At 34.7% G+C, this 19,043-nt stretch overlaps 3 protein-coding genes across 6 annotated transcripts in view; 2 read left to right on the top strand and 1 right to left on the bottom strand.

The window, feature by feature from the left end:
• brd4 (bromodomain containing 4) overlaps positions 1-5,134 on the bottom strand; it is a 20,859-nt gene extending 15,725 nt beyond the window's left edge. Inside the window, exon 1 of one of the 2 annotated variants that reach the window (XM_024272071.2) lies at positions 5,008-5,134. The gene's annotated coding sequence lies outside the window, so the exon portion shown is untranslated. Of the gene's footprint in view, positions 1-4,778; positions 4,971-5,007 lie in introns of those variants that run through there. The other variant, XM_024272072.2, reaches the window with a different exon arrangement.
• Positions 4,636-9,082, top strand: LOC112146316 (protein PET100 homolog, mitochondrial). Of its 2 annotated transcripts, none has more exons than XM_024272083.2 (4): positions 4,636-4,761; positions 6,160-6,246; positions 6,367-6,399; positions 7,525-9,082. In XM_024272083.2, the coding sequence occupies exons 1-4, from the start codon at positions 4,744-4,746 to the stop codon at positions 7,612-7,614; spliced, it is 228 nt and encodes a 75-aa protein (XP_024127851.1). In that variant the 5' UTR covers positions 4,636-4,743; the 3' UTR covers positions 7,615-9,082. The 2 variants fall into 2 exon arrangements, with proteins under 2 accessions (XP_024127851.1, XP_024127850.1); XM_024272082.2 differs by lacking the exon at positions 4,636-4,761 and adding an exon at positions 5,851-6,006.
• Positions 9,083-9,445: 363 nt separating this feature from the next.
• Positions 9,446-18,852, top strand: stxbp2 (syntaxin binding protein 2). 2 transcript variants are annotated; one of them, XM_024272074.2, is made up of 19 exons: positions 9,446-9,600; positions 11,201-11,250; positions 11,344-11,425; positions 11,592-11,668; positions 11,762-11,837; positions 11,932-12,035; positions 12,361-12,509; positions 12,600-12,684; positions 13,182-13,312; positions 13,428-13,535; positions 13,970-14,027; positions 14,134-14,199; positions 14,328-14,408; positions 15,994-16,135; positions 16,242-16,348; positions 16,449-16,547; positions 16,628-16,713; positions 17,310-17,470; positions 17,565-18,852. In XM_024272074.2, exons 1-19 carry the CDS (start codon positions 9,564-9,566, stop codon positions 17,642-17,644), a joined length of 1,779 nt encoding a protein of 592 aa, XP_024127842.1. In that variant the 5' UTR covers positions 9,446-9,563; the 3' UTR covers positions 17,645-18,852. The 2 variants fall into 2 exon arrangements, with proteins under 2 accessions (XP_024127842.1, XP_036069114.1); XM_036213221.1 differs by lacking the exon at positions 9,446-9,600 and adding an exon at positions 9,870-10,036.
• The last annotated feature ends 191 nt before the right edge of the window (positions 18,853-19,043 follow it).

The raw sequence follows: 19,043 nt of genomic DNA, 5'->3' as shown, positions 1-19,043 counted from the left end.
TGGGATGTCCAGACAGGGAGGAAAAGCTGTCGGACCTACACCCGGCAGGCTGTTAGCTGTGTGAACCGGTCTTCTCTCTACCCCATCCCCCTCTCAGCAGTACAACAGCCCAGTTGCCACAGGCTCTTCGTTCCATTGTGCTTCCTCTCCAGGGCCTCTCCAGATAAAGTGGACACAAGGCGCAAGCAGGAGGTAGAGGAAAAAACAAGACCAAGTTGAAAGTAGGGAGTAGACTCCGATATGGTCCAAGAGAAGAACTTTATTTTTCTAGCTCATAGTCTGGCTCTTACTCCAGCGCAGGCAAACCAGCATGCAGTTACTCAACAGTAAAATATGGCTCTGTCGCTTCCTCATTCAGCAAGCCTCTGCCCACACACCCCTCCCTCCCTCCTCCAGAGCTTGCTCACTACTCCCTCCTCTCCTTTCCCATCCAAGCTTGAGTTTCTTGCTCTCTCTGGTTCTGTTACACCTACAACACCCCACCCCCTTTCTGAATCCATTTATTATGCTCCACCCCCACACTCTCCTCTTTTTAAAGTTATCCTGCATATGCCGTCCCCCACTGGTTTCAGGAGAACTCCTCTCTTTCACTCACCTTATTATCTTGGCTAAAACCCTTCAAACTAAAAACACTTCAATGATATCAAGTAAATGGTTTTTCATCAACTAATTTTGAATCTTGAGGAAAAGAAAACGAAACTCAAAAATTACATCACATAATGAATAAAACAATTTATTGAAGAAAATAGAACAACTGTAAATATTTACATTGATAGCATTAAGAAAGAAAAGGGGGCTAACAAGTAAAAACATAAAAAAGAAAAAATGGAAGAAAAAAAAAATGGCACAGATGATTTTGACCAACTCCAGTTTTGTTAAATTTTAGTTCATTTGATCCGACTTTTCTTACTCTGATTCCACAAAGAGAATCTCCACAAATAAAATAAACTGTATTCCAACCAACTTTTGTATACTCGTTTTGCCATTGGGGGGAAAGTTGGAATAAGAGAATTCCAAAACATGGTAGAGGACATCCCAGTTTCTTTGTGTAAGAGCGCAAAACACAGGTACCAAACTATGTGAAGGTATTGCTTTGCCTTCCACAAAGAAATACATTGAAAACAGTGCATTTGATTAATTATTCCTGCAATTATTTACACATTTGTTTAGTATCCATTTAATTTTTTTTCATTGCTCATAACTTAACAGGGTTAATTTATCCATGCTAGAAAAAAATTCCAGCTTAAACAACTTAGCTAAAAATTGAGGGACAATAAAGAACCTTGCTAAAAAGTATAAATTGTGTGTGCATGGCAGGTACAAAAACCGAGAGCAACAGTGCAGAAGAAAACTAGTGCAAATAGCAGGAGTTAAATAAGGAATCAGTGTGTACTACGGAGATTACATTAATGAAATGTAAAGCAGAGCATGAGCTCAAGGAATGGGGTGCTCTTTGAGCAAATTAACAGACTACAGGCCTTAGAGATGGTCTGCCATTTACTATGCACAAAGTGCTAGCTGTTTTCTACAATACGACCTGAAAGTTTTGGCCTTTGCAGCGCAAACTTGACAACTGATCAGCCTATATCCAGACTGATGATAGCCGACAATGCCCTCACAAGAGGGATCGATGATGGCGTACAGACAGTGGTGATGGCTGTCAGTGTCAGCTGCCCCAGAGCGCAGCAGCCTGGATGTGGAGAGGAAAAGAAGTGCCAAAGAGATGTGAACAAAGAAATGTTCAAAATAAAAATATTGCTTTATCAAAAAATGAAAATAGAACTTGATTAATAGATGTTTAACAACAGGTTCTATTTTAGTCTTGAACCCATTTAGAAATTTAAAAAATGCAAAACTGGTTGTATAAATGTCTTAATATTTTTTTTTACCAAAGCATTAACATGAGCAAATAAGGTGTACTCTCAGCCTTTTTATTCCAAATATTGTTATATTGTTTGGACATGTCAGTTTACTTAACCTGTCAAAGAGCAACTTATTTTGATAATAAAAGTTCCTAATACCTGTACAGAGGTAAAATATCTTGGGGACTTTATCTGGGATATTCTCATAGATTACAAAAACATCCACAGACAGTAATGTAAGCTTTATGGGGGTCCTGGTTAACAATTTTTCCATATGCACAAATTGTGATAGCATCATCGTACTTCAAAGTTTATTGCTGTCCAGTACGACAAGCATACAGAAACATTGGCCTGCAATGACAGCATGCAATATTGCCGATTGCTGTTCCAGCACCAGAAATATGTTTGTGGATTTTGTCATGCGACATGAGTGCATGGTCAGATATCTTAAAAAGTCGTATAAAATGTGTTATAGGTAGACAGAGTCTGCAATCAGCTTTTTTTGTATGAATCCTGACTTCAGTTTACACTGACTTACTATAGCTGGTAGCTTTTTAAAATTAAATTATTTTCTTAAATTATGTTAATATACATTACATTGATGAAACTTTTTACATGGTGTATTGTGTATTTGCACTGCCTTTTGTCTTTGTTTCTCCATTGATTTTCCTTCTTCATAACTATGCTTATATTTGTATGCACGCTTTTATGGTATGATGCTGAGATTCAGTTTTATATCCTATTATTTATGATATCTCGCTTTATGGACTGTACTATGCATTTAGTTATTCTAATAAATATTATTTTCTTAAGGTTTGAGTCAAAATATTCTTCAAATTAGTGGAATAAGTAAGACCAAATGATAATAAACCAAGTGATAATAAAATCTAATAATGATCAATACTGCAAAATGTACTGAGATATTTTTTTGCCTTATTGCCTAATCGTAACTCACAGTTGTATATAAAGCATTTCTCTACAACACCATAATCTGCCATGATTCTGAATAAAAAAATCCAACTTACTTTATTATAGTTGTGAACTGTTACCTGAGTTTAACATAAACAGAATAGACTCAACTCTATACAGCAGGGCTGCCCATTCCTTGTCCTCAAGAGTTACCACCCTGTCTGTTTTCCAAATCTCCAAGCCCTGCAAGCTGCTGATTAGCTTGGACAGATGTCTTCACATTCTGACTGAATGAACACACCTGGTCCAGGTAATCAGCAGCAAGAAGTGCAGGGAGAACTGGAAAACAGGTAAGGTGGTAGCTATCGAGGACCCGGAATGGGCACCCCTGCTATACATACTCCAAGCTTAGAAAAATTAGATGCCTTGGAAAACAGATCACATCATAAGCAATTAAAAAAAACTGCAAAAACATCTAAAAAAATATGTAATGTGCATTATGATTAAAAAAAAACACACAAGATCAATCAATGTAGACAAACCACAGTGTGTACATGCCTAAATTAAAATTACATAAAATGTCAGTTTCTCCAATTCTATTAAGCATTTGATATTGTAGAATATAAATATAGGAGTTATGCTTTGCTAACAAACAACATATAAGAATGCTTCCATAGTAATACACAGAATTAAATATGAAGACTATGTAGTATTTTATTTTGTTGTCTGAGGTAGCCTAATGGTATCAGAAGAATCACAGTGAATCTGTGAATGTTACTGTGGGCAGTTCATATAAAAATACCACCATGTGTGAAAGATGAAGCAAGTTTAAAACTTTGTATTTCCTTTTTGTGTTTTAGACCAGTTTTTTTTTTCTTTTTTAATTAAAGTAAATAGGATGATTAATAGTGCACCATATTTGGGGGGAAAAGTACTGAATGGATAGATGTTACAGATAGTACATGATATATTTTGTTTTTCCTATTCTTACTTTTTTGTATCCACTTGCCTTGTTGAAAAGGAACCACTCAAAACCAGGCCACGGATGTTGTTGCCATAGCAACGAACCCAGAGAATAAAAAAGGACACTGCCATTTTAGAATCTTAAAGAATTAGTCTTAATTAAGATGCTTTGGTTCAAATTAAATTGTTGTTTTTTGTGTAGATGCTTGGAGCTAGTGGAGTCTTGTGTGCATATAGTACTATGATTTGATGGTTTAACTGACCATCTGGTCAACCCCATATACTTTGATATTATCTATAAATATCTGAAAATATTTTCCATATGATCAGTATCAAAGCTCTGAGAGAAGACCAAACTGCTTACATTTGCAGTTTTAAGAATTGTATTTGATGATTTGGTATAAAAGCAATATAGGACGTTGACTTTTCTGTAGTGTGTTCTAAGCAATTTACAAACGGGCAGGTGAATTTAAGAAGCAGCAATAGTCTACATTATACAAAAAATATCTTGTAAAAGTATGGATGTCACTACTTAGTGAGTGGACCAAAGTCACATTCTTGACGTCAACAGAACAGACTCAAAACCATTTCACTTGAAATAAGTCATTCAATTTACAAGGGCAAAACATTGAACACCACGGTAATGACTATTGGCTATCGACCATCTTCAAGGAGGCAAGATATTAGGCCGCCGGGTACAGTCGGCTACCTCGATTTAGCAGTAGACGTGCAATGGTTAGCTAGGCAGAAATGTAACCAAAACACAGTGTCTGAAACGTCGTAACATTACGGCCGAGTAAAACTGATATAATCAGACATTTACTTTTGGTTAACCACTGAACTGACTGCATTCTTACCAACAGGCTCAGTGTACGCCATCATCACCGTGACGGCGTCACCGTCTCTCACAACACAAGACACCAGACCAGCAAACAAGGAAAACGCGCTCACTGTGTGGCCATTTTATCATTTGTTAGCTTGTATGTTCCTAAAATAGTACTTTCGGCAGATGAGGCAGCTAATCAAGGTCAACAAAATACTCACTGTATGTGCCGTTATTGTGTTTTTGATAGACAACTGCAAACTAGCTGTAGCTAGCAAGCTAGTTATCCAGAAAAGGCCGCCGCACTGGAGAACGGTCGCCGTGGGTATCGGGCATTTGTACTACCGTCGATGCTTTTACTTTATTGTTACTTTGTCACCTGCGATATATTATCTTGGTGTACTCAGGCAACACAACTGGCAGAATAATGCTGGAAACAACGGCGTTTACCTGAGTTTATTAGACTGCCAGGGCGCGCGGGATCTTTCTCTCCGAGGATCCTGAACATCTCTCGATGTCACGATGACGTCAAACGCAAATTCTGACTTCAGTACGCCAGCTGCGTCTGGGAAGCAAGACTACACATTTTGGGAAGCTCAGTGGAGCTTTATAAAATACTACATTTACCATTTGAAAAAAGAAGTGTGCATTTATTATAGCTTTGGTGAAAATAGTTGGTGTTTTAGAATATTTTCTTATTTTAAATATATATTTGTAAATAAGCCTAAGTCAAAACGGTGCCAACTCTTTTCTTGACCACATTTTGAAGAAATTTGGGTATGTGTGAAATCCTTTATTGTGTTTTTTAAAGTGACAAATGTCAGTGTTTTTTCAGTGTGTCTATAATATAAACTTTGTAAATGAATGAATCAAACGTAAAAATCAGAGTAAACATGCTTATAAAACCATTCTTTGTCTTTTTTAAACCAATCTTCCTCTCTTGAATCACAACTGAACTGTAAATGTGTTTTATCCTATTAATTTGTTTAATCATATGAGGAATTGTATTGTTCAATTTTTGTTAATGTTGCATCTTTTACTGTTTGTTTTGTGTAAAAAAAAAATGAAAATAATGATTAAGGTGAGGTATTGTTCCACAACTCTTGATCTTTAGACGAAATACACCAGTATCTTATGAGTTGTATTTCAGTTTTTTGTTTGTTGACATGTTTTTGCACATTTCTTGCTATAAAAAACGGCCTTAAAAAATTAGAATAAAGTTATGCTCAAAAGAGGAAAAACACACAAAGTTCAAATAATTTTTAACCAAAACAACGCTGTATTAATGGTTTCCGCATTTGCGCATGTGTCAGGACTTGTCAATGATTGGATCACCAGAAACCCGGAAGTAGTCTGAAGGTCTTTGGTTATGTCAGGGTAACATTTTACTTTTACTGCTGCGTGCTAATCCGTTTTTAAAAGATGGGGGTTAAAATAGAGGTTTTCCGAGTGAGTATTTATTTTGAAAAATAAACGCAATTGTATTTTTAAGAACCAGAAACGTGTAAAAATGGCAACATTCGTTTATGAGATCCAGTTAGCCAGTTTCAGTAAGTTTACCTTTCCAGATAAAAAATATTCTGTATGTTGTCGTTCGAGCAGATGATGCTGTATTTGTCTTTTCCTGTGGCCATGTTTTGGATCTCAAACCAAGCAGAGTACTTTGAAGAGTATATAGTAAAGAGAAAAGTAAGTCCGATCTATTTAAGTTATTTACATTAAGGAATATTTTCTTGTTGAAAATTATCTATTTTTTTGGCTGTATGAAAAAGTGTCCTTTCTTACAAAACCTTTTTTTATGATATCCAGAGGGAAATTTTCCCCCCTGACGAGGACTTGAAGGTAAGTGTAAAATGAAGAATATAGATATACGTTCTTTCTTCTGTTCAGAATAAGCAGCTTGATCCATAGCATACAGTGGCTTGTAGAAGAATTCATACTTCATGCCCCTTGAACTTCTCCACATTTTCTCACATTATGACCACAAAAATAAATATATATTATTGGAATTTTATGTGAAAGACCAACACAAAGTGGCACACAATTGTGAAGTGGAAATAAAATTATACAAGAGTTATTTATTTATTTATTTTTCACAACTAAAAAACTGAAAAATGCATAGTTCAAAAGTATTCAGTATGGGCCTTCAGTTTCATCTTTGATCGGTACTCTCCCTGTTCGGCCTACTAGTTTAGGTGGTCGACCATGTGTAGGTAGGTTTGCAGAATGCCATACTCTTTCCATTTCCGGATGATGGACTGAACAGTGATTCGCAAGATGTTGAAAGCTTGGGATATCTTCTTATAGCCTAACCCTGCTTTAAATTTCTCCACAACTTTATCCCTGACCTGTCCGGTGTGTTCCTTGCACTTCTCCCCAATATTTTCTTGACAAACCACAAAACATCTGTATTTGTACTGAGATAAAATTACAAATACAGGTGAACTCTATTTAGTCAACATTTGATCAGTCACCAATATCAAGCAACTTCTGAAGGCAATTTGATGCACTCAGAGAAAATGGGCTAAATACTTTTGAACAATGCACTTTTCAGTTTTTTATCTGTAAAAAAAAATAACTCTTTTATAATTTTCTTTCCACTTCCCAATTGTTTGCCACTTTGTGTTGGTCTTTCACATAAAATTCCAATAAAACGTATTTATTTTTGTGGTCATAATGTGAGAAATTGTGAAGTTCAATGGGTATGAATACTTTTGTAAGCCACTGTATTTTAAACACAGCCATACCAAGAGCTTGCATAAAAGCAAAAGCTATTGCAGCACACAGAAAATGATAAACACTTGAAAGAAGAAGTGTGTGGCCAGTTTATTGCTTCAAATGATCAAACTGTTTTTAAATGTTCTTAGCTCATCTAGTAACATTTAACATTTGTCTGTGCATTATGTTTGAAAACACAGATGAACATCACATTGGATGATCAAAATGTTTTTTTTTCTGTTTTATTAGAGGAAAGAGCTGGAAGACTTCAAGGAGCGAATGCGCGTCAGAAAGGAGCAGCGAATGCTCAAGAGTTTTGCTGTGGACTCTGAGAATTGAGGATTGTGATTTATAAAAATGCTGGGTTATTTAATATTTTTTTCAAGATTTTTTTAAAGTGACAGATATTTTGTTTCTTTGAGGTTTCTCTGTTATACATTTTCTATCATAAAAAATGTGTTTTCACATCCAAATCATGTAACAGTGGCTTGTTTTTCTAATGCACAGTACACTAAAATACAGAAATATTGTTGGATTTTTATTTTGTTTGTTAGTTTTAATAATTTAATACCTATTACTCAAGTAATCTAACCGATACTAATGATATGTTTATTGTCAAAATAGGAGAATAATTGAATAAGCCATCTTGGGGTATTTTGAAAGAAGTATATAATGTGTTTTTTTCTCATTCTTGTATTTGTATTTTTTTTATATTTTTTGTATCATTTTTTTAACAATGGTACATTTTATGTTGAGAAAATGACTAATATTTAGAGTATGAAATTGTAGAATTATTCAATGATCCATACAGAGGCTAGTACTGATAAATAAATTGCAGCAATGCTACCCAAAGTTCAAAACATAAAATCTTCTGAAGTGGCTTCAAAGTAAAAACTTTATCCGTTATAAAATAAAAATTTTTATGATGTAAAACACAGTTCTGAATTTGGCAGAAACCAAACACCTGATTGTCAAATGCTGCAATAAGAAATAGGATTTGTTTTGTTGCCTTGTGATAACTAGGTGGACTATAAACTACTTAAAATTTATTTTGTCAAGCCTTGGGCCATCAGTTTGACAAAGCAGAGATCACTACTCTCATCACTGTGTCCAGAGCTTATTAATTATTTTTAGTTTGAAATATCCTATAGGCATATATAATATTACGAGTGTTCTGAAGACAGTTTATTAATCTCTTTGCTAGAAACAAATTTGAGAAGACTGACCTGTACAGACAGTTTTATATCTAGGGTGGCCCCTGAGAGTAATTAATCAACTACTAACTTTTTCATTATAAAAAGGTGCTGACACGTATCTTCTAAGAATTTTTAGTTGATAAAAGGCAATCAAAAGGGGCCATTTGAATAGATCCTAATTTTGCAGTGAAGAGGTGACTATTTCTTTCTTGTAGCAATTAGAATGGAATCAATCTATGCCATTATAAAATTGTTACACAATGAAAGAAACTGATTAATATGATATTGGAAAATGTGGATTAAAAAAAAGCAACCTAGTGCCATTACAGTGGACAACACCCACGAGATGGCTGCAAAAAATCATCAAGCCATTATTACTGTCCAATGTGAGGAGACACTTTGAATTTTGCAGACATGTGACCACACAGTGTGGCGTATTTGTTTTAACAATCTTCTGTTTATAACATTTTTATGGGGAAAAAAAATAGTGGGCTGAAATTCATAATAACTAACATGTGAATGGCTTTGCCATTAATTCTTGTTCATTTGTACACATGTTTAATTTACATTTGTATATCTTGCAAGAAATATAAAAATTCTTGCAAACTTCACCTGCACTGTTCAGTACTCAGGTATTCACATCTGAGTCACACTGGTTAAATGTTTGGCTAAAGATGTTCTAGATCGATATTAGGTCATTGAATTGGATCGGATTCAAAATTAACCAACATCATCTATGAACCCTATCGTCAACCACAGATTATGATGTGAATCAAATCTTTGTTAAAATAAATTGTTACTCCTCTACAAAATAATTATCTATTTATGAGAAGTGAGATGTTTAGATGTTACAATGTTGCCATGCATTTTGTGGAGACAATGATCCTCATTATTTTTCTTAGCTGCAGTAAGCAGATTTATGGAAGTCTGGAAATAGTAATAAGTAAAGAAAAGAAAAAGAGAGAGAGAGAGGGAGAGAGAAAAGGTTTGGTGATTGCCAATGGTTGACGTTAGGGGGCGACATTGCACTTTCTAAAACTGCGTTTTAGCCATAAGGAAGTGACTGACTTCTACCTGCAGTCTCCTGCCAAGATGGCACCAAGTGGGCTGAAAGCGGTAGTCGGAGAAAGTAAGTAAATTCTTTGAAATGTTTACTTTTTTCAAAGAATCTAAACGTTTAAATGTTTGACAGCTTGGTTACATTTTGGTTGTTGTAATGATAAGAACTGACGAATAGGACACACCCGTGTTTTTTTTATAGTGACCCACCGAGTGTTTCTTCCTGTTTCAGCCTCCAATTTATTACACCAACGTAACTAATATTCTAAAAAAGTTTTTACTCGTCAAATTACGGTAAAGTAATTGTGTCAGACTTGTTTCTTTCTGACACCAAAGGCTTGTAGAAAGTTGTCGACTATTTTATTGTCATTTTGTAAGTTAAAAACGAGAAAAACTGCTCCGAAATGGTCTGGCAAGTTGGAAGCTAACACTTGCTGCTAACCGATGTAAAAGGAAGTTTAGCAACTTTGCTCGAGATGAATGCAACCATCCAACACATGTAAAAGGTCTGAGCTCATTTAAATGCTGTTAAAAGGGTCGCGTTGTTTTAATTTCAAACACTTTAAAGCTTTAAGTGATTAATGGTTTTACTAGAAATTACGTAACCCCTTAGACTAGAGGCTGAAAAACATTTGCATAGCATTACAATATAACACACCCTAATTAAAGAAATGTGGTGTGTTGTTAAAAAAAGGCGTTTTTATAAACTCCTTTATTAAAAATAACTCACAGTTTCTTTAGTAGAACCTGAAAGCGAGTAAAATTTTTGTTTTTTTGATGGTATAGTATGGATGCTATACTTTTGAAAATTAGACAAATAATCTACAGATATGTATGAACCACGACAACAAACAAACGCTGTTTTTGTTATTGATTTGCTAATTTATATGAAAAGGTTTAAGTCAAGTTGGACCTTATGAAAAATGTGAACTAAAACGTGTTGCTCTTTGACTGTTGATTGCTATTTGTCACCTTAATATGAATATACTGTCTTTGTGGTTACAAGTTTAGGCATATTTTACTTTAATTGAAATTATGTTGACAGCAAAATTGCCATTAAATGAGACAGTGAATTTTGTTACATTAAAAACTGGATTCATTCATATAGAATGAAAATGTCAAAGGCACAGAAACATGATCGCATTTGGTTACATTTTGTAAGTAAAAGATTGAAGCAGCCCTTCCTCAGATATTACTGCTTTTAAAATGGTTATGAATATTTTTGATTAAAGAATGTCTTTTTGTCGAGATCAAATAATTTTGTTCATGTTTAAATAAGTTCTTCTAGTAGTAAAGGAACTAGCACATCGTTGATCAGTCAATGCATCTGTTACATTTTGATTTCCAAAACATTTTTTATTCTGTCAATTTTTTTTTTTTTTAAAGACATCAACATGTAAGGGAAAACATGCAGAGGATGTACTACTTAATGTAACATTTATTTTTTCGTTTTTTTTCTTAAGACTAAAGAAAAAGCACAAGTCATGCATTTTTTCCCCAGAAAGTATATATTTAAGGCTTTTGTTTTTCTGTGCTCAGGATTTTTAAAATTGAAGTCAGTAAAAAAAAAAAAAAAAGCTTCAAGTGTTATTTGCCTTATGCAGCTAGATCTGTTACCTCACAGATCATATAGTTTTAATAACTTGTAAATGTTTTCTGCACCTTTACAGAAATCCTTAATGGAGTCATCAAGAGTGTAAAAAAAGACGGAGAATGGAAGGTAAAATTTGCTTAAATAGAAAAATCTTCCTGTTTTGTTTTTAATTTTCACTTACAATATGATCATGACTTCTGTTTACTGTGTCTTGTTCAGGTTTTAATTGTGGATCACATGAGCATGAGGATTCTGTCGTCTTGTTGCAAGATGTCAGATATTCTGGCCGAGGGAGTGACGAGTAAGTCCACAGATATTCTGGTTTCATTAAATGTAGACCATAACATCACTTAGTTCTGGTAGATTTATATTTGCTCAAAGTAGTTTTTTTATTTTAGAAAAAAAAAAGAATGTTTGGGAATAAAAACCTTTATAATATATATATTTTTATTATTTTTATTTTCTAGTTGTGGAGGACATTAACAAGGGCAGGGAGCCCATCTCAAGTTTGGAAGCCATTTATTTGATTTCTCCAGTGGAGAAGGTGAAACATTTCTTATTTTCTTCCTCAAAAGTTGATAGTGCTTTATAGTTTATAATTTGGAATCTTTCAAATAAACCAATATTTATTTTATAGTCAGTCAAAGCTCTCATCAATGACTTCAAGGACACAGTCTTTACTTACAAAGCGGCCCACATCTTCTTCACAGACAGTAAGAAATTAAAACTTTTATAAATCAACAAAGGCAAAACATAAAAAAATATTTAGACAGAAAAATAAACATGTTTTCTGACTGTTTTTTATAGCCTGTTCCGAAAGTCTCTTTGCTGAGATTGGAAGATCCAGAGTGGCCAAAGTTGTCAGGACACTGAAAGAAATCAATGTGGCATTCCTGCCCTATGAGTCCCAGGTAAACATCTTGTTGGTATATGCCTAATTAATTTAGCTTTAGTAGAAGTTTTTTATTTTATTTCAAACTTTCAATCTGTAGTAACTAATTGACACCTGCCGTTTAATGCTCAAAAAAATAAATTAATAAAATATCAGGTTTTTAGGTTAAATTGGAAAATGAAAGCTAGATGTATTTGAAGCCATTAGTAGACTTTTAGTTGTTATCGTGGGGCATTTTATTTAACCATTTCTTTATATCAATGTAAAAAACTTTGAATGTTTCACCTCTGTTTCTCTAACTTTATGACCAAATAAAAGAGCAGCCAAATTCCCCTTTCCTGTAGGTGTTTTCTTTGGACAATCCCACTTCCTTTAAATCTTTCTACGGCTCTAATCCAAGTGAAAGCAAAGACACGATGATAGAAAATATGGCAGAGCAGATTGCAACCCTGTGTGACACACTCAAGGAGTATCCTGCTATTCGATACCGCAAGTACAGAAGCCTAACTTGAAAGTTGTTTTAAGTAGTATTTCTAAACTTAATATACTTGGTAATTCAGGATGTTTTGACTATTTGTCTTAGGGGACTTGATGAAAATGCTAAACTGGCTGAGGAGGTCAACCGGCGCCTTACTGCTCACAAAGCTGACAACCCGAGCATGGGAGAGGTAAGAAAATATGAAGAACACCGAACCACCAAGTCTTCCACACTCTTCTGTGTTACTGTTTGTCAAAAAAGTTAATCTTTTCTCTAAACCAAACTTCCGCTTTGTTAGATTGCACTTCTATTTATATTCTGCACCTCTTTATTTTCATAAATTATGAATTATTCTGTGGGTTCTGGGTTTAATTTCTTAATTATTTCTCTTGACCTTTCCCTTTTACCTTCATCTTTTCTTTCTTAGCTGAAATTTCCTTGCTACCAAGATATCTTAACAGGCAGGTATTACTTATTTATTTATATTTTCTCCTGACACATTGCAAAAAGATTAGCATGAGGTATTTTTTCACTGTTTTATTATCAGAACACAGTTTTAAGGTGGAGCTTTGAAATGACAAGGCGTCATCATTAGTCATAATATGCCCAGTGTAAATGAGTACAAACAGCTATATATATCTGAGATGATGATGATCTTTAATTTATTTCTTTGTTTTGTTTACAAAGGGTGCAGATAAAGCACGGTCCCAGCTAATAATCGTCGATCGCGGGTTTGATCCCATCTCTCCTGTTCTGCATGAGTTGACCTTCCAAGCGATGGCTTACGATTTGCTGGACATCAAGCAGGACATTTACACGTAAGTAAACTTTACTATATTTTCTTTTTCTTCCTTTTTAGCAACCACTTATGTATCTAGCAGTACTCCTGTGCTGTATTGCTGCCTCAAAATAATGCATTAAAAAATTGTTTAGCTACCAGACAACCGGTGTGGGGAATTCAAAAGAAAGAGAAGTGCTACTGGATGAAGATGATGATCTCTGGGTTCAGCTCAGACATCAGCACATTGCAGATGTCACAAAGTAAGTCTGTCACGGGGATTGTTTTCATCCTGTTTTGTATTTGATTCTTAAGTGTGTAAATTCCTTGGGAAATTGAAGCTTGCACTGCATTTAGACACACTCAAATTAGTTTATCTTTAAAATGTTTTTTTTTTTTTTGTTCACATGATTATGACAAAAAAATATTAAAAAAAATGTCTGTCCATTTGAGGTATTTTGTCAGTAAAAGCAAAATGTTAATCTGTTTGGAAGGTAGAAAAAAATTGTAGTTTTATAGAAAATGATTTCATAGACTTTGTGTAAATTATATTGAGTAGATAGATAAATGCTTGTTTTTTAAATGTTCTAATACAAATGTTATTGTTAAAATATTAGTAGATGGTAGTTTTATTCTAGGGTAGTGTAATCAACCTGCAATTGATGACTGGTTCTTTTCTTATTGTTTTTTTCCCCAGAAAAGTGACTGAACTTCTCCGCAGCTTTTGTGAGAGCAAAAGGATGTGCACAGATAATGTAAGACTATTTAGTGTCACATTTTTCTTAAATATCATGAATTTCTGATGGCAGATGGAACTGATATGATAGTTTTGTTAATAAAAATCTGAATTGTGGTTTTTAGGCCAACATTAAAGATCTTGCTCAAATGCTCAAGAAAATGCCGCAATATCAGAAGGAACTGACCATGGTAAGAAAAATAAATAAGTTCCCCTCTCTCTGTATTAACCCTTGATGAAACCTTTGTAAATATTTTTTATGTAAACTACCTAAAATTTATAAAACCTTATCCAATGTGGTTATTATTATTTTTTGCAGTACTCTACTCATTTGCACCTAGCAGAAGCATGTATGAAGACATTCAAGGCATCTCTTGACAAAATCATTGAGGTGGAGCAGGTTGGTATTGAATTATTTGTAGAATCATTGTCCATTTTTGAACATTTTTTTCTAAATGAATTTTTAATTATCAAGATTCGTATTATAAAAAAAAAAGAAAAGCAAACAAACATAAAAGTAATTTTACATTCCCACGTTTTAAAATGATCATTCCTGATCATATATATTGTGAAAACTCAATTCTACTTTTCTTTTGTGTACATCCACACGATTTACATGATATAACGCCATTATCTTGCCCTGCGACGGACTGGCGACCTGTCCAGGGTGTACCCCGCCTTCGCCCATCAGCAGCCGGGTTAGGCTCCGGCACCCCCGCGACCCCGAAAGGGCCAAAGCGGTCAGGAAAATGAATGAATGAACACCATTATCTCCAGGCAAAAATAGAAAAAAAAATGTTGGTCATGTCTTGATCGTAAAGCATCTATTCACTGTGACCTTGTCTCTGAAGATCAGCTTTTGCATACCTCTGAGACACTGTTATTGAATGTCTTAGAAAGAATTGCTTGATTTCAAGGACTTTGCAATCTTTGACATTTTTATTTATAGCTCATCTAAGCTCATCTAGTACTGTCTGATGTTACTTCATAATGATAATATATCATAACCGGAATGTTACATAACAGGCTCAGTAGCAGAAATCAACCATTATTTGTTTATAGAAAAGCCAAAGAGGTTGTTATGTCATTATTTTGACCTTACAGGCATACCGCGGACATGTAAATCATGGAAGTATTTAATCCATCCATCAGCAAAAGCTCTGGGTAAAACTACAGTTCAGAGTACTGCCAAATCCCATTCTGTTGTGTGCATAGTGCCAGACATGTCACCAGAGGTGATCTATTATGATGGGTTCAATTTAGTGCTAGATGACTGAGAAGCACATGCAAAATTATGAGCTTGGCATGGATGCAGCATTATGAGATGCATGTGTTAATGGGACCTTTTTGTGTGAGTATATCACTCAACTGCACTAATGGTTTATCAGCATGTCTGAAAGCTACCTCTTTAATCCAGATGGCATGTCTTGGCTCCAATCAGGATTGTGTGACACGAATGGTTCTCTTTGCTGCCATTTGTTTTACCGTTTAACCATTTTGGCACCACATACCCACTTATATGCAAACCATGTAAATAATGATCTTTTTAAAGAAGTACTGGCTGACCAGAGCAAGGCTTTAAGTCAGGAGCTTTTATGAAAGTTGTATGGGTGTAAACACTGCATTTTTTTAAGTTTACAGTGGCCTTGGTAAAACATTACTTATGTTTTACCATGTAGGTTTTTTTTCCAACTATGAATGTTTCTCATAGGGTCAAATGAGCAAAACCCCCAAAATCCTAAGTATTATTTGATGATTGACAGTAAAGGTTTGTCTAAAATACAGGAGACTTATTGTACTTTAAAATGAGTTAAATGAGGGATACTACAATTCTTTTAGTAGTGTTTTTTTCTATGAGAAAAAAATGTTATATCGGAACAAGTCTTGATGCTTGTCACCTGCTCTGAGAGTGATCTGTCAGCTGACTTGAGCTCATGATTACTATATTTATTCCAGATACTTACTCACTAGTTTGCCTTCCACAGGACCTTGCGATGGGAACTAACGCAGATGGAGAGCCTATAAAAGATCCCATGAAGAGCATTGTTCCTGTGCTTCTCAACAATGATATTGGGCCGTTTGAAAAGATCCGCATCATACTGCTGTTCATTTTCCACAAGAAGAAAGGTGGGGCTGTGTTACATATATAGATATGACAGCCACAGAATAAACAGCAATGCAATATGCATTGTTGAAGCCTTGTCAATATTTACATTTGAATTTATCCTGAAAGGCATTGGAGAGGAGAACCTCAACAAGCTGATTGAGCATGCAAACATAAAGAACCACAGCACCATCATCTCCAACCTCCAGAACCTTGGCTGCAACATTATAGCTGGGGTCAGTTTGAGTGTAACTTGATTGCACTAATAAAGATTTACTGCCCCGTCATAATTCAAGTCCCTTTCTATTTTTTCACCTGTATTATGTTTGTGGTTAGGGCCGCAATTCAGGAAAAACACTGCCAGCACGCAAAGAGCGGACAGAGAGTACATACCAGCTGTCAAGATGGACTCCCACTATCAAGGACGTCATGGAGGTATTGTTGGATTATGAAATGATTAACCAATTAATCAGATCAGTTTTGGTTTTTATTCAAAGAGGAATTTTCTCTAACAGGACGCCATAGAGGACAAGCTGGACAAGAAGCAGTGGCCGTTTATCGCAGAACCTGCACCCATCAACACTACTCAGACTACAGTCAAGTAAGTTGTAGAAATTACAGTTTAAAATGTATTAGACAGGTAGTTTTTATGTGTGTTTAAATAATTTATCTGAAACCTTTTTCTTTTGTTTGTAAAAAAACTATATAGATGTACCATTGATACAAAATTTCCCCATTAAAGCTTTCTTTTCTCCAACTGTGTTGGAGAGATTTGAAATTTAAAAGGTCATTTTAAGTCATATTTACTTAGAGTTCAGCTGTGCACTTTCAAGGGAATCTCTATCCTAATGGTGGGGCTTCCACAAACTAAAGACCTCATTTTGCTCATAATCAGCTTAATACACAATGTCTGTCAACTTCCTTTTAAGCAAAGAGCAGAATTAAAAAAAAAGTGTAGTCATTAAAAGTAAAGCTAGGATTTAAGTCTTGTTTAAATCCAGACAAAAGTGAAATAATGTTACTATTAACCTGTGGATTATTTTGAAAAATATTAGCATAACAGAAATTCTGCAACATGTCACTAATGACTACAGTGGAAAAATTACTAAAAAGCTCAACTGTTTCTGGAATTGATTATTTTAAAAACACCATCTGGAGCACCCCTAATGCTTCTTCTACCCTCCTAACTCTCTGCAGTAGTGCTCGTTTTGGACATTGGCACAAAAACAAGTCTCCGTCAGAGTATCGCTCCGGCCCTCGGCTCATTATCTTTGTGATTGGGGGAGTTTCCCACTCTGAGATGCGCTCTGCTTATGAAGTCACTCGTTCCACTGATGGGAAATGGGAAGTGCTTATTGGTAAGCAGTTGCTCTCCCAAGAGGGGAATAAAGTTCCATCCCTTTCAGTCAAAATTAAAGGATTTACAAAATTGTTTCCATTTCTTTTCATCAGGGTCATCTCACATTTTGACACCAAACGGCTTCCTCAACGACTTAAAGAGTCTGGACCAGGACTCTGTGCCTACTTCTTAGACGGGAAGACCAGACAAAAATAGGGGATGTGTTCTTTGATTGAACGCTGATATTCTGTTTGAAATTTCCGTGCTCCAAAGTAAATTATGAAGTGACCTTTTAAATATAACCATGGAAGGAAGTTAGTTTGAAATTATTTTAGGTTCTTTTTATTATTTGATCTAATTTGGTTTCAGTATTCTGCTGATGGAGGTTGTATAAAGATATTTAAGTTAAAGTTAGTACGCTAATTACTGAACCACTATCCATGTTCCTATTTCTTTACAATGGGTTAGATTTTTTTTTTAACTTTACAAAATCTCATAAAACATCTGCAATTTCTTTATATTTTCCTTCGGTAGCCAAACTCCCTTTCAAAGTGTTCTAAAGCATCTTTAGGCATGTTGAGCATTATTTTCCTTAATTTTTCAGTCCAATTAACTTTGAGAACATTTTCAAAATAAGGTTTTACTTTAAGACATTGAACAACTTTTCAAGAAATTAAGTCAACACTGTATTGTCTGCATAACGGGCACCATGGAAAAAAAGATCCGACACTGAATGAAAATATTTTCTTAAATGTAGTTTTTGTTGCATTATGGTCACTTTGTAAGAGTTATGGTGTGAAAATATGGCACATATAGATTTTATGTTTAACGCATAAGAAAACTGGACTCAACAGTTGCTCACTTAGAGCCAGGCTATTTTTATGAAGTGTAAAAATAAATAACTGGATTTTCTGCAAATTTTAGGTCAAAGTTCAGAGCTGAAGTGAGGAGTAGTCGAGATCCATCATAACACTTTAGAAATGATGAGACATTTTCACAAGATTTCTGTAGTACGTTACCAGAATCTGTCGGCTTTTAAGGAAGGCCAAAGGATTTATGTTTTTTTTTTCTTTTTTTGAGAACTTTGCCGATGATTGTACCTTTCTATTCTTTAGAAAAACTAGTCTGGTATCAGGTATAATGAAAATAAAGTAGTAGGATCACTGGAGATTTACAATCGTCAGATGTTTGTTTAAAAAAAAAAAAAAGTTTTTTCTTTGGGTACTTTCTTGTGCTCTTTCAAAAAAATGTCTCACCTGCTGTGATTAAAAGTAATTGAAACGTTAATATGAAATGATGGAGACTTGCTTCACATATGTTAATATATTGTGGGGAGTTTGTGTATTGGGTGTTTTGTTTCCTCTCTTGTAAGTGATAAATAAAAAATGTACTTGTCTCAAACAGGATCTTAGAATGTTGTTTAATTAAAAAAAAAACAATTTTACTATTTTTTTCCTGTTGTTTTCCCTTAAGTCTTTTATTTGACAAGCAAAGTATCATCATTCAGAACTAAAAGCTGTGTCTGTTGTCTTTTCTCCCTTTTTTCACCATCCTACATTTTATTTGGCTGGACAGTGAAATAAAATTACCCC

The sequence above is a fragment of the Oryzias melastigma genome, linkage group LG8, assembly GCF_002922805.2.
Source record: "Oryzias melastigma strain HK-1 linkage group LG8, ASM292280v2, whole genome shotgun sequence".
NCBI lineage: Eukaryota > Metazoa > Chordata > Actinopteri > Beloniformes > Adrianichthyidae > Oryzias > Oryzias melastigma.
This window is presented reverse-complemented; position numbering and strand designations above follow the sequence as displayed.

What these genes read in the sequence shown, in the direction of transcription:
- stxbp2 (XM_024272074.2), top strand. Translation starts at nt 9,564, where the DNA reads ATGGCACCAAGTGGGCTGAAAGCGGTAGTCGGAGAAA. An exon ending in ATCAAGCAGGACATTTACAC is followed by an intron (nt 13,313 to 13,427) that starts GTAAGTAAACTT and finishes AAAATTGTTTAG; the next exon opens with CTACCAGACAACCGGTGTGG. An exon ending in ATCAGAAGGAACTGACCATG is followed by an intron (nt 14,200 to 14,327) that starts GTAAGAAAAATA and finishes TATTTTTTGCAG; the next exon opens with TACTCTACTCATTTGCACCT.
- LOC112146316 (XM_024272082.2), top strand. Translation starts at nt 5,980, where the DNA reads ATGGGGGTTAAAATAGAGGTTTTCCGA. An exon ending in AGTATATAGTAAAGAGAAAA is followed by an intron (nt 6,247 to 6,366) that starts GTAAGTCCGATC and finishes TATGATATCCAG; the next exon opens with AGGGAAATTTTCCCCCCTGA. An exon ending in CCCCTGACGAGGACTTGAAG is followed by an intron (nt 6,400 to 7,524) that starts GTAAGTGTAAAA and finishes CTGTTTTATTAG; the next exon opens with AGGAAAGAGCTGGAAGACTT.